This window comes from Engystomops pustulosus, chromosome 1 (genome assembly GCF_040894005.1).
Source record: "Engystomops pustulosus chromosome 1, aEngPut4.maternal, whole genome shotgun sequence".
In the NCBI taxonomy this organism is placed as follows: Eukaryota; Metazoa; Chordata; class Amphibia; order Anura; family Leptodactylidae; genus Engystomops; species Engystomops pustulosus.
In genome coordinates, this window is record NC_092411.1 from 249,712,721 (window position 1) to 249,728,306 (window position 15,586).

The 15,586-nt window shown below is 39.8% G+C and overlaps 1 protein-coding gene across 3 annotated transcripts in view; it reads right to left on the reverse strand.

Annotated features, from left to right (window-relative positions):
* The window catches only part of CRACD (capping protein inhibiting regulator of actin dynamics), a 110,482-nt gene that overhangs the window by 44,072 nt on the left and 50,824 nt on the right, over positions 1-15,586 (reverse strand). For 2 of the 3 annotated variants that reach the window (XM_072124044.1, XM_072124037.1), the window contains one exon: positions 6,894-7,071. Coding sequence is in view for 1 of the 3 variants with exons in the window: in XM_072124037.1 (XP_071980138.1) it covers positions 6,894-7,071 (178 nt within the window). In the remaining 2 variants the exon portion in view is untranslated. Of the gene's footprint in view, positions 1-6,612; positions 6,746-6,893; positions 7,072-15,586 lie in introns of those variants that run through there. The other variant, XM_072124053.1, reaches the window with a different exon arrangement.

A 15,586-nucleotide genomic window follows, 5' to 3' on the forward strand; every position in this document is an offset into this window, starting at 1 on the left:
AATGCTCTCCCATGCTACCTGAAAGATCGGGAGAAGATCTGTATGCAGGAGCTAAAATCCTTGCTTCATTGTGTGCAAACGTGGTCAAGAAATACAAGGAAAGTCTGACCTCTGTAATTGCACCAATACTGTACCAAATGCAATATTAAGTTCTGTTTTTCTATTGTATTTCATGCAATAAAATACTAATTAATTAAAGGTTCTTTTTAAATTAGACCCTACCCACAGCATAGGGCCTAACTTGCTGATCATTGGCGTCTCAGTGATGAGACCCCCACAGATAATGAAAACGAGGGGTCTCATGGATCCCACTTATATCAGTCGGACCCTTCGTCACTCCATGAGAGTAATGGAGCAGACAGCCGCACATGACGGTTCTGCTCCATACATCTCTAACTTGAATTAGTGGGAAAACCCCTTTAAAGGCCTTTATTATTGCATATTATGTATATGACTGCTTCAATTATATGAGAAAGGTTAGAGAGGTGAGAATATATCATCCAATTAATAGAATTATTTACTCTCGGTTTACATTTCCCAAAATTCTACAGGGGATGAGAAGAGACTGCAGGAACAGCTGGACTCTAGGTTGTTCAAGAGTCATATTTTGCAGGTGAATATATCTGCATAATAATACACATAATTATATAACCAGCCAAGAACTTGATTATCCTAGAGGCTTTCTACATTGCATTATACTTACTCTTCAAAATTGCTTATGCTAATAGAAAATATTCAAATACCATAAACCATAAAAAGAGCGCACATAGCAGAAGCATGGCATATGTGACTACTCAATTCACCCATGGTAATCTCGACAGGTGACATCAATTCTAGATGGTATGAAGAGAGGAAGCCATAGCTAGTCCTCAGCCCAATCACATGAAGCATGATACATACAACCTGATAAACAACAGATATTATTTGTGTCACAAGAAGATGCCAAGTTTTGCTTTAAGTCTTAAAAAGCTTAAACGTTTCTTGATTTAACATTTATCTCCTATTCAGTGGAGAGGTAATTTATGCTTGATTGTTGGGGCGTCCTCTATTTGGGTTCCCCTATAATATCAAAGAGAAATTTCTATAACCTGAATCTGTGCTCATCGCCAGAGATGAGTGGGATCTCTCCGGGGTTCGAGTGCGTTCCCCATGACACAGACATCACCGAATTTGCAGCCGTGCAAAATGACACCCCTAACTACTAGCCATGACTGTGATTGGCCAGGGAGGATAATTAAAGCACTAAGGGGCACATTTACTTACTCAGTCCGTGAGCGATCCCCGATCCGGACTGTCCGACGAGGATGAACTCTGCCGCGATTCATGAAGATCGTGCGCCCAATTTCCTGCATGTGTTGCTTCTCCGCTCAGGTCCGCCGGAGTTCACCTTCTTCTTCCCGCTGCATGTAAATGTATGGCTTGCGACACAAATTTAAATGTTAAATCCTGCGCTTAGTCCGAATCCGTCAGATTGTCCAATGACCCCCCCCCCCCATTTTGCGACACAAAATGATTTTGCATGCGACACAAACCCCGTCGCGATCCCCGAAAAGTCAGGAAAACAGACGAAAATGCGGCCGCAGGACCCTTAGTAAATAAGCACCTAAATCTTATAAAAGGAAATCCCACTGAATTTGCTATGACAGTTCTCTATAGAAGAAAGCCCGTCACCCCCGTCCACCTGAGCTTTCCTTCACTGCTCTCAGGTCTGCCGCCGCTTTCAGAGTCCCCTTCTTGGTCTCCATTTATGCTTTCTTCATGCTTATCCGGTCACAATATACCTTTTGCATTTGGCTTGGAGCCCGAGGCTGCCATTTGGCTTCTCACATGTTTGGATAGGTTAGGGGACCTGTTTCTGTTTATTTGCATTCAGCAATTGAGCATCTTTCTACTGCTGGTCAGTCAGGTTGGCCTTGTATCACTCACCTTGTGTTGGTCGGGGGGTAGTTTACAGATTCACTACACCAAGTGACTGTATGATCTCATGTATATAGAGTTTTTAAATGATTTTAAATGTGTGTACTTTTTGAACATTTGTCAGTTGTCTAATAAACTTTGATTATTTTTGCACTATACAAGAGCCTTTGAATGCATTCTTTTTTCTTGTATTGCTTTCGTGTTGGCATTTGTGCATTGGCTCATAAACAATTTGTGGCTGTGCTACACCCATCCTTTCTATTATATGTAGTTCTCTATAGAAGATTGACAATCTGCGGACTGGGTTTGAAGAATGTTTTTATCCAAAATTTTCAGCAACATGGTTGTGTCCTCATGAGTATGTCGGATGAGTATGGATATGATAGATATGTTGTTTGACCGTGTTTTGGTGGACACAACTTCCCCACAGCAGAATTCACTGTTGGCCAGTGATCCTTGCCAGCAGCAGTATAAAAGATGTTGTTTGTAAGAAGATGATTCCTATTTAGTAGCAAATTGGAGGTTCAGTAGTTGATATAGTTGTCTTTCAGCGCAGGGGTCCTTAGTTTAAAACTGTACTCTTTGGGGCAGATTTATCAAGCAGTCTGAAAGTCAGAATATTTCCAATTGCCCATGGCAACCAATCACAGCTCCCCTTTAAAATATTCATGAGCACTGGTGAAATGAAAGCTGAGCTGTGATTGGTTGCCATGGGCAGCTGGAAATATTCTGACTTTCAGACTGCTTGATAAATCTGCCCCCTTGTGTTTCGGAGGGTTTTTCCTGGTAGTTTGTTCTTTTTCCCACCAATTTGAGTTGGAGAGGTAACAGTTATCATATGTTATAGATCTGTAAGGAACGCATACACAGACCATCTTTATCACTGATGGACAATACACTCCTCAACAGTCCTTTGACTATTTGGCTGAATAATGCCAAATTATTATCACTATGACTATAATTGTTGTACTCTTATGTTAGCTTGACTTTGGTTCATGCTTAAAGTGGACCTGTCACCCATAAAAACGGCACTAGGAGCTGCTTACTAAAGGTTTCTGATAACGCTAGCAGTGTAGCCCTGCTGGGACTGTTGTAGCACTGGGAGCTGCTTACCTTAGTAAGCAGCTCCTAGTGCTGTTTTTAAGGGTGACAGGTCCTCTTTAAAGGAATCTACCATTTGTTTTTATGCACTATGAACCAAACAAACCTTTAGAATGCTTTAGCTACACTGATGCAGAAAAATTTCTTGTTTAATCCCTGAGCTGAATGGTTTTGTTGAAAAAACTATTATAAAATTATGATAATGAGGCTGTCGCTGCTGTCTCTCCTCTTACCCTAATTATGCACTGCTCCAGCCTTGTCCTGCTGAGAATAAGTCATCACTGTGTTGTCCCTGACAGGCAGAAGTAATCAATCACCGCCCCATACCCCGCTGCTGTGTATGAGTCATCCAGCTCAGGTTGATTAGTCCAGCCTGGGCAGTTCAGACAGATCCTGTGTTTGTGGAAATGTATGGTATGTATGTATGGTAGTCAGCCTGCACCCAGCTTTTCTACAGTCCTGAATTTTATAATTTTTTTTTTAGCAAAACCACTAATTTCAGGAATTAAACAAGATATGTTTCTGCATCAGTGCCGATACAGTATTTTCAAGGTATGCATAAAAAGAAATGGTAGATATCCTTTAAGTTTAATCGGTTAAGGACTGGCCCTTTGTGTTTTTTCATTTCCATTTTTCACTCCCCATCTTCAAAAATCTATATCTTTTTTATTTTTACACGTAAAGAGCTGTGTGATGGCTTGTTTTCTCTGTACCAAATCACACTTCATAGTGATGGTATTGAATATTCCATGCCTGGGAAGCAGGAAAAAAACTCCAAATCCAGTAAAAATGGTGAAAACCGCATTTGCAGCGTTTTCTTGTGGGCTTCGATTTTACGTCTTTCACTGTGCACCCCAAATGACATGTCTGCTTTTGGTCGGTGCAATTACAGGGATACCAAATTTGTATAGGTTTTATAATGTTTTCATACGTTTACAAAAATTAAAACCTCCTGTACAAATTTTTTATTTTTTATTTTGCTGTCTTCTGGCGCTAATAACTTTTTCATACTTCATTGTACGGAGCTGTGGGTAGTGTCATTTTTTGTAACTTTTGATGACATTTTCAATTTTTAGGACTGTAGGACCTTTTGATCACTCTTTATTGATTTTTTTATATTTTTCAAAATGGTAAAAAAGTGCCATTTTCGACTTTGGGCGCTATTTTCCGTTACCGGGTGAAAAACTGTTATTATATTTTGATATATCAGGCATTTTCGGATGATTCGATACTTAATGTGTTTATGATTTTTACTGTTTATTTATATTTATATTAGTTCTAGGGAAAGGGGGGTGATTTGAATTTTTAGGTTTTTTAATATTAATTTTTTAATAATTTAACCCTCGGTTGTCTGATCAGTGGCAGTATATGGAGATTTTCCTCCTCATTCATTAAAATGTGCTGATCACAAGACATTTTCAGCTGCTAAAGGATAAAGAAATCAGTTGCATGCAGCACCCCTGCAGGAGAGATGATGTATTGCACAATTCCAAAAACTATATTATCCTCATTTGCAAATACATTTTTCACCCTGGAAAACCCGAGACTGTCATGGCGATTGATAGCCGCTCCCCAATGATGTCACGGGGAGTGATGATCCTGAGCAAGATGGCGGCACCCATGCACCGCTATCTTTTTGAAGCCCCTGGTAGCTTTGCCGGCAGTGATCGACGGGATAACACCTGCGATTGGTGTTAGCACCGATCCAGGGTGTTGCCGGTAAGGCTTTGGTGCAACATGCAGCAAAGACTTACCGGCTAAGGAGCCCTCTCTATGCATTGGGACCCCGCGCGCTATGAATACACGGTGGGCGGTCACGAACCATTAAAAATTACACAAAAAATAAGAATTTATCCTAAACTATAGAGGATATTATTTTCCAATGTCTCCATTATATTTTCTTCTTTGGAACCCTCTTTTTGCTTTATAGTTATTTTGCTGAGATACTTATTTTTACAGCATTGGCATAACGCTACGGATTTGGTCAGTATTTATGACTATTATGAGGGTGTACAGGCAGGTGCTTTACTGCTGTGAATGAAATGAAAATGCTGCAGGCACAAGACTGCGGAAGCTGCTGTCAGCATTAGTGTATACAGGGATACAGACAGCGGAGCGGAAATCACTGTACAATACAATACTGCAATGAGAGGTTCACGTTTGGATCAGCACTCCCATTGAGCATAGCATCTTTAAAGTATTGATAAATAGCCATGTCCCTACTTAGTATGCATGTCCAGTTCTAAAGTGGGCTAAATTTTGTGCAATGTCAGTACGATGTCCTTCACTTCAGAATTAAAATTATTAAGCTGGACACGGAACAAGTATAATCAACCATAGAACATTATGTGGAGCTCTATTCCTCCAGGTGGAATTAGGAACAGTGGTCTTGATCAAAGCCTCCTTTACAGATGTAAGATATACATTGGTTGATACAGGCATATATCTGTAAAACATATTAAAGGCGGCCCCCTACTTAAGAACACCCAACTTACAGACAACCCCTAGTTACCTATGGACCTTGGGAATTGGTAACCCTTAGGCTACATTGAACAGCTATAACAGTTATTAAAGGTGTCTATAATTAAGCTTTATTGTTAATCCTGGTTCTTATGACAATCCAACATTTTTAAAATCCAATTGTCACAGAGACCAAAAAAATGTGATTGGAGTTACAACTATAAAATAACCTGGGGACTACCTGTCCTATACTTATATTGCAATAATTTAAGTAAAATACGTAAGTTGTTACTACAGATTATAAAATACTATAGCTTATTGGATAATTAGATAAAAGTTTGACAAATTCCCCAAAGAAAATATTAAAGGGGATCAAGAATCACATCTACACACAATAGGTGATATCTAATTTTAGGGTGTTCCACCAGTGACCATGGGGTGTACCGTGTCTATCTCCGGCAGCCCTCAATGAACTAACATATTCAGTCATTGTTTCATTCAAAGTTGTTGGAGTAAGACCCGCTTTCTTGGAAGTGTGTGAGGCCCCTTGTTATAATTGTGAGACCCCCAATTCCTCTGTCTACTTAATAGATTGTAATTGTGGGACAATTTACAATAATTTGATTTCCTTAGACATACTTAGTCTGGATAGTGTTTGATGTTCTAGATTCATAACAGTGGTTTATGATAAATCTGAAGCATGTATAGAGTGTCTAGTCTAAATTTATACCACCTATATGTATTACATCTTCTAAGACCAAATCTTTGCCACATGGTGCTGCATTATAAGGTTTGCTGTCTAGTGTAAATTTATACCACATATTCATTACATCTTGTAAGACCAAAAGTCCTCCAAAAAGTTTTTGGAATTTTTTTTTTTGGGGGGGGGGGGGGGCGTGTGGTGTTAGGTCATAAGCTCCGCCCTTTCCCTTTATAAGCTAAACTCCCCCCAAACAAGGCAGTGTCTAACCAGTTAACCAATATATTGTAAGACAAATAGGGTTATTTTTGGTGCAATTATTGCTGGACTTAGGATCTTATAGGATGTCATATTAAAATGCAGTTCAGTTCACTGAATTACAATTAATTTATTTTGCATAAGTTTTGCAAAACTTTAAAGGGGGGAAAGATTACCTCTGAATCCTGGGATCTTATCCCCCATGATGACAAGTCCAGTGACTTTTAAGATCTTGGATCCTTATAGTAGTCTCTCATCCCCAGCAATTTGTCCAGCAGTTCTATCCAGTCTTCTGATCACTAAGTACTGCTACCTCTACCTCTATTGCACCTGTTTCACAGACCCGTCCTACTGGTTCCTCATGAGTCACAGTTTGGGGAATTATGCCTATTTCGTCCATCCCGTATCATCACTATGCACAAGCGTGGTGTAAATAATGCAATAATTTGTTGCTAACCTCAGATCATCACATACATCTTCATCAGAGGACAAGGCTGAGGCTGGGTTACTGCACACACTGCCAATAGACCGGCTGGGCTTTAGATTCCCTTCTTGAAAATGAAGTGAGGAAGTTTTCTTCTTCTTCTTACCAAAAAGCTTCTTTAGAGGTTGAAACTTGCCAGTCCTCTTCTTCTCTGCAGAGAGAAAATACACAGTATTATCAGGATTGCCAGCACTAAGGCATGGCCGCAGAATAACCACCAATAAGATAGGACAAAGTCAAAGTGCAATAAGCAGGAGTATGAGCAAACAAGGGCTCGGAGTGAATGTCTTACATTGCCGCCGAAGCAGAACTGGGATTATAAAGTCATGCGTTAATAAACACAGATTTCCAAATCATAACATTGTCCCTCCCCAGCTGCTCAGTGAGTATATCCGAGCGCACTCCACTGCACACAGCGATCTGCACAGGACAATAACAATGGTATGTCATTCCTGTAAAGTAAGGTGAGTAGATGCCCTTATGCTGCAGTGTTCTCCATAGGAAATCCATTAGATGAAGCGGGAGAAGAGGATGTGCCAAGTTGAGTTTTCATTGAAAGTTCTCTATAGTTTGTCTGCACAGGAGGGGGGGGGGTTTATTTGTATATAAAAATGTTTAAAAATGTTCAATAAAAAGTTTTGATTAAAAAAAAAGAAAGTTCTCTATTGTGTTTTCCAAACAGCGAGGGATAACAGGTACCAAAGCTCTTGCCATTGATCCCAAATTATGTTTGAATTCATATTACAAAGCTGAAGACCATAGAAATACATAATCAATCCACAGTGTTAGGTATTGACCCTGGAGATCTGTATAACCAGATTTTTCTGTGTGTTGTTAATAGCAGCAGGACCGTGAAAATTACAATCATATTCCAAGATTGTAGCTGGACTTAGACCTTTCCAGTGCACTGTGGTTTGAGATTTCCTCTCTGTACTGCTGCATAGCCCCTTTGGTGAGAAAGAGCAGTAACAGGTCTCTAATGCTTACAACAGAGGGGAGGAGCTTACAAGGCAGTGTTTGTAGACTGCAGAAGTGCTCGAAGTACAGCTACAATCTTGGAATGTCATCTTTTCACACATAACTCCAACATCTACAACATCTTTGGATGGTCAAAACTGCTTGTATACAACCTTTGAGCATGGTCTGCTGCTTTTTGAACACCCATAGAAGTGATAAGAGGAAGTCAGAAACAATCACCTTTCTAGTCACAGCAGCTATAGGATGAAGGTCCCCATCTCCCATTGCTTTATGTCTGAACAGAGCTAAAAAACTGTTTAAATTGGAATTTATTATAATAATCTTCATTCATAAGGATTGTCCATTGCAACTTACCTTATTAAAAGTGAAAGTGCGGTAATCCTCCCGGTGTTATGGATGACCTTTGGAGCTTCTGACTTACATCCTCAATCCATGGGATCATCAAGGAGCGAGAGGTTTTATATCCTTTCATTTGCAGCAATCTATCATTATTTTTCTTTCAGCTAAACTATTTCCCCTCTTATTTTATTTCCAATGGCAGACACCCAACTACTCAGTATTTACTGTACACATATATCCCTAGTTTGCTTTCATACGGGCAGATAATATGAGAACATAATGCAACATCTAACACAATCTAGAAAGCAATAAAACATCTACATAATATCAACCCAATCCAGTTACCGCCACAATTGTATGGCTAAAGCTTTATTACATTGTTATATGGAACACAATACAGATTATAACAGCATAACACATGTAAATGAATCAAGCAGCAAATGGACCATCTTCCAAAAAAGTCTGTTTATTGATTGGGAAAGGAAACTGATTTCCATTCCATTTAGTGTCTTACATATGCTAGGAAAACTGCAATCCTCTAATTCCTTCAGAAACTGGTTAACAGATGATTGCATCTATCCTCAAAGAACCTCAAGTCTGGGGGATATATGAGTTTGTTTATGGCAGATGGTTGAGGGACTCTCTGTAAATCTCTGTCTTCCCTAGCTTAACTGTTTTCAGAAATGTGAATATTAAAGAAGACCTGTCATCAGAATTTTACCCTCATACCCTAATTCCTGCTGCTAAAGGGATAAAATTCCTTCCTTTAGCACCTAAAACCTCACATTTCTCACATTTCTATCCCCTAGTGATGTTAACACAATAAAGATCATTTTAATCCTTTACTTTACGTTATTCAGGTTTTTTTTTGCTGTTTTAGCTCCTATCACTCCCTAGGCTGCTCAGTGTAAAATCCCAGGGTGTGCGTGGGGCCTCTCTAAGCAGACACAGAGGTGCAGAGGTCCTGATAAATATCCCCCATTATGATCCATCTAGTTATGTGGGGTGACAATTTGGTTAGATTATCAGGGTACAGGTGTATAAGCTTTCATCTGGCTTCTGACATTTTACTAATACACTGACACATACAGAGATGAGACAGATCAGAGATGCATGAGATGGTTACACAGAGACTGATAGACCATTACACTGTTACACTATGAGCTCTGCTACATCTCAAAGCCTGCCTCCCCCTTCCCCGGATCACTTATCTCCTTGCAGCCTCTCTATCTGCTCACCATGTGCTGACAGGAAGTAACCAGTGAGTGTCTCTGAGCTCTGTGCAGGGGGTGTGGCTACAGCCATACAGCAGAGAGAGACAGAAATCTCATCTGCACGATCTCATCCAAGAAGGCGGAGACCCGACCCTAAGTCAGAAGATACAGGGTCGTGTCTAGGGGCAAGTGAAATTGTGTACAGCATGACTGATAGAGACAGGTTCGACTTATCTGTGAAATGCTGCATTTTTGTTAATAACAGTGAATTGGAAAATGTTTTATTTTCGTATCCTGAGTACATATAAGAAACTTGTCTTCGTTGGAATACCCTATTAATAACAGCTGTTTTTTATGATATGCAAATGAGTAAACAAAGACTCAATTTGTGTATACAAGAGTAACGGTTTCTTCAGGCTCCCAGTGAACCCGCCTCCCTCTTTTGATTGACAGCTCTGTGTCTCTTCAGTTCTCAGCCTAAGCAGACTGGAAGTCCTCTCCCTGTCCACTTCCTGTCCTTACCAAAACGCTGTCCCTCTCACTCCATGATGTATTTAGTAGTGAACACTGTGTGGGAAACTTCAGATCTCGTCACTATTTCATGCAACCTTACAATGTAAAGTGTTGTGTTTGGTTGCAGCCCTCCGAAATTTGTACCTTCTTCATAACATATTGACAGGGATGCCAGCATTAAGACCACTACAGATCTAATATTAAAGGGGTTTGGTTTGCCAATGTAAGAAAATTCTAAAATTTCAATCCCCTAGTGATGTTTACACAATAAAGATCGTTTTTAACCTCTTAATTTACAATTTTACTCAGTTTTATTGCTGTTTTAGCTCCTATCACTCAGTGATGGTCAGTGTAAGGTTCAGTGTGTGGGCGGAGACTCTCTAAGCAGACACATTATCCATCTAGTTCTCTGTGTTGACAATGTGGTTAGATTATCAGGGTACAAGGTTTATATACACTCTCATTTGCTTCTGAACATTGCACTAGTATCTGACACATACAAAGAGAAATGAGACAGATCAGAGATGAGATGATGAGATCCATGTGATGCATATTTCACACAATGAAACAGTCAGCTCTGCTACATCTCTGCTCTCACACTGTCAGATCAGATGCCTCCCTAACCCTCCCTGGATAAAGAACTTATCTGCCTGTAGCTTATAGCTCTCTTCTCTCTGCTGTTTGCCGGCAGAAAGTCACTGTGTATCATTGTGAGCTTGTTCTGGAATGCAGGGGGAAGGGCCACTGCAGGGAGCAGAGAGCAGAGAAGATCTCCACAGCATCAGGCAAGATGGCTGCCGACCCTAAAGTCAGAAGATCCAGGGTCGGAAACCAGGGGCAACTGAAATTGTATACACCAGGACTGATAGAGACAGGTTGGACTTATATCTGAGAAATGCTGTTATTTTGTTATCCTGAGTATATTTAACTTTGTATTTTAAACTTGTCTTCGTGGGACCTATCCTAAGAATATGTCATCAGTATCATAGTCTCCAAAAGTCCAACTCATTCAAAATTCATGGTTATAAATCTACATAACTGTGTTTTGAAACTTTCTCAAAAAAGTGACAAAAAGGCTAAAAACATTGTTCTGATCACAGCAATCTGCTTGTCTCCTGCGCAAAGATCAGTGATTGACATCCCCCATTATATTTGTTTAATCTGTTTTGTAAAATGCTAATCTGCGATGTAAAAGCAAACAGTAGGATGAAATAATTATTGAGCACATTCACATAATTACAGGGAGAAAGCAGGAACATAATTCTAGAAAACTTGTCCATTTGAATGACACGGCCTATTGATGTGTAATTACGGAGCAAGTCACATACTAAGTTAATTGTACAAAGCTGATTCCTTAGTCAGAAATGTGTGTTTCAGATCTCAATCTCTTCATGTCGTCCTATGGCGTCTCATCATCCCACAAGTTACTCACAGCAAGCATCTCTAGTATAGAAGGAGTCTAGTTTTATCTGCTCTACTTGTGTCCCTACGGCCTTGAGCTTGTGATTATAAAGTTCTAGAAAGTTCTCAAATTATAACCCGCTAGTGATGTTTACAGAATAAAGATAATTTTTAACCCCTTTACTTTACAATTTTACTCAGTTCTATTGCTGTTTTAGCTCCTATCACTAAGTGATGGTCAGTGTAAGATTCCAGAGTGTGGGCGGGGACTCTCTGAGCAGACACTTCATGATCCCTTTAGTTCTGTGAGCTGACAATGTGGTTAGATTATCAGGGTACAGGGTTATATACATTTGTATTTAGCTTCTGAACATTGTACTAGCATCTGACACAGAAAAAAAGAGAGATGAGACAGATTAGACATGAGAGTTGATAAGATCCATGAGATGGATATAACACATAATGACACTCACCTTTAACCCCTAGGGGACACAGCCTATTTTGGCCTTAAGGACGCGGCCCCATTCTTCAAATCTGCCCTGTGTCACTATAAGTGGTTATAGTTTTGGAACGCTATGAGATATCCAGGGGATTTTGAGATTGTTTTCTCGTGACACATTGTACTTCAAATTAGTTTAAAAATTTGGATGATATCTTTTGTGTTTAGTTATGAAAAAAAACTAAATTTGGCAAAAATTTGGAAAAATTCTTTATTTTCAACGTTCTAAATTCTCTACTTTTGATGCAGATAGTCATAGCACCCAAATAAATTCATAACTTACATTTCCCAAATGTCTGCTTTATGTTGGCATGGTTTTTTAAGATTCCACATATTTTACTAGAATGTTATGAGGCTCAGAATTTAGGTATCATTTTTCAAATTTTTTGTAAAATCACCAAAACCTCTATTTAGATGGACCTGCTCAACTTCTAATTGACACTGAGAGGCCTAAATAATAGTGGGACTCGTAAAATACCCCATTGTGGAAACTACACACCTCAACGTATGAAAAACCACTTTTAAGAAGTTTGTTAACGCTTTACGTGTTTTATAGGGGTTAAAACAAAATGGAGGTGCAGTCTGCAAATTGTAATATTTTTTCACAATACACTCATTTTGGGTGGAAAATTAAACATTTACAATGGATTAAATGAATAAAGGCTCCACAAAGTTTGTTACCCAATTTCTCCCGAGTACACGGATACCCTATATGTGGTGGTAACCTGCTGTATGGGCGCACGGCCGGGCATAGAAAGGAAGGAGGCGCCATCCAGATCAGATTTGCTATGTCACATTGTACAGGCTATAATTTTTTTCTTTTTTTAATGTGGACCTATAGGGGCTTATTTCTTTTGCCACATGAGATGCACTTTTCTGGTACGTAATTTGGGGGAATCTATAGGCTAATTGGTGAGATTTTATTAACTCTTTGTTGGTGGAGGAAATGAAAATCATCACTTTTCAGGAAGATTTTTATGGGGTTTTTTTTGGCTGTTTACCATACCATAAAAATAATATATTATTTTTATTCTATGGGTCGCCACGATTACAAAAAGACCTCATTTATATAGATTTTTTATTTTCCCATTTTTAGTGCATAAAAAGTAATTTGGCAAAAATGTTGTTACTTTTAGCATCACCGTCTTTCATATGCATAACTTTTTTATTTTTCGCCTCACAAATCTGTTTAAGGGCTTATTTTTTGCGAGAAGGATTGTTCTTTTTAGTGGTCTTATTTTAGAGTGCATAACATTTTTTAAATCCCTTTTTAGAGCATTTTTATAGGGTATTAATTGAAAATGATCTTTTTTCTGGAGCTTTTTTTTGTTTTGTTTTTTACGGGGTTAACTTTGCGGATCTAATAACGATTCTGTTTTATTATGCAGATTGTTACGGACGCAGGGATACCAAATATGTGGGGGTTTTGTGTATTTTATTCAATTGTACTGAATAAAAACCAATTTGGAGAAAATCTTGTTCATTTTAGCATCATCATATTTTCATATGCATAACTTTTTTATTTTTCGGCTGACAAATCTAGTTAGGGGCTTATTTTTTGTGAGAAGAGTTGTTCTTTTTAGTGGGCTTATTTTGGAGTGCATAACATTTTTTAAATTACTTTTTAGAGCATTTTTTTATAGGGTATTAATTAAAAATTATCTTTTTTCGGAACGTTTTTGCGTTTTTTTTCTACGGCGTGTACCGTGCGGGTCCAGTAATGATTCTGTTTTATTATACAGATTGTTACGGACGCGGCAATACCAAATATGCGGGGTTTTTTGTGTTTTTGTGTTTTTTATACTTTATTAAGTGTTTTTATGGGAAAGTGACATTTTAGGGGCTTATATTTTTATGTATTTATTTTTTATTTATTATAATGTGTAGTGTTAAGTGTTTTTGCATATTTTTACTTATACATACTTGAACTTGAACCAGTGATGCTCTGATCACTGGTTTAAGTTCAATACACTGCTCTACAATACTATTTTATTGTAGAGAAGTGTAAACTGTCTGAGCAAGCTTACAGTTACAGTCAGACCCGGAAGGGGTCTGACTGCCATGGAGACCGGGCAGCTCCGGGGCACATGCCAGTCCTCGGAGCTGCCCAGAAGTGGATCGGATCCCCCGGTAAGCGGCACGGGGGATCCGATCCACAGCGCAAACACCCTTACACGCCGCGGTCATGTTTGACCGCGGCGTGTAAGGGGTTAACCCTCGCGATCGGAGCCGGCTCCGATAGCGGGTGTTAGCGCAGGCTGTCAGCTGTACTAGACAGCTGACAGCCGCTGCTTCTGGTACCGGCTCCGTTCGTGAGCCGGTGCCAGAAGCAGGACGTTATAGAACGTCCCCGTGCGCTAAGCATCTAGCCCCAGGGACGTACTATAACGTCCTGGTGCGCCTAGGGGTTAAAACACACTGTCAGCTTTACTATATCACAGCTATAACACACACTGTCAGCTCTGTTAAACCTCATATGTTATCTTATCTGTAGCTTCTAAAGTTTAGTACAGACTGTGCAGGCTGCTTGCTGGAAGTGCTTTTTTCTGAGCTGGTCTTGGGGAAGGTCTGGTCTGGGGAAGGACAGAGATTACACAGCAATCTGCAGACAGGGAAGCAATTCATGAGAAGAATCTGCCCTGCCCGACCATAGAAGATAGAAGATTTACAGTCAGATCCCGGGGCAACAAAAATTGCATACACCAGGACTGATAGAGATAGATCGGAATTATATCTGCCAAATGCTGTATTTTTGTAAATAACAATTATTGAATGTTTTATCCTGAGTACATTTAAAGGGGTTATCCGGGTGTTAAAAAATACTGAGGGCCGGGCTGGGGTGGGCTAGTTAAACATAATAAACATGTACTTACCTCCTCCAGCGCCGCCGATGTCCTGCGCCGCGGTCCGTCTGATCCGTGCCCCTGTTTGTTTACAGGGGTACAGAAGCCGCGCACAGGGAACTTCCGGTCCGGGATGTGGCCGGCTCCTCCCATCCGTCCCTATATCTCAGCGTTGTAAGCGCTGGGAGATGATGTCGGATGGGAGCTTCCGGCTGGCCAAAAGCTCCCTGTGCGCCCCTGTATACAAACCAGCGCACAGAGGAGACTGACCGCGGCACGGGACATCAGCAGCGCCGGACGAGGTAAGTACATGTTTATTATGTTTAACTAGCCCACCCCAGCCCGGCCCTCAGTATTTTTTAACATCTGGATAATCCCTTTAAGAATTTTGTCTTTGTGGAAATATCCCTTTGATGAAATAGCAGTGCCATCCATGATAACATCAGTATAAAACCAATCTTACAATCCTATCTGGAACAGAGAATATACCATCTTATTGTGCCAAACTCAAAGGTTTTGACCAGAGAATTAGAAATGTCCCAATTTATTTGTGTTATTGTGTATAACAATGTGCCCCTGTGGGTGGACACGGCTGGTGACATCAGCATTACCAAAATATGTTTTTTTCCCCTTTCTATGCTTCTGGAGTCATAGCTTCAGCTATGATGTGAACCAGAAGTAAAATGCTAGTATAACATATATAGGCTGAGAATAGGGTGGTATCAGTAATATATCCTTCTAATTATAAGGATAACACAGGAATGTGTCCTTGGTAGTATGTATACTGTGTTGTATATATGAAGGACATGTCCTTTACCACCTTGTGAGGTGATTACATACAGAACAAAGGGATAAGCACAGCACAGGGTTTAACCAGTC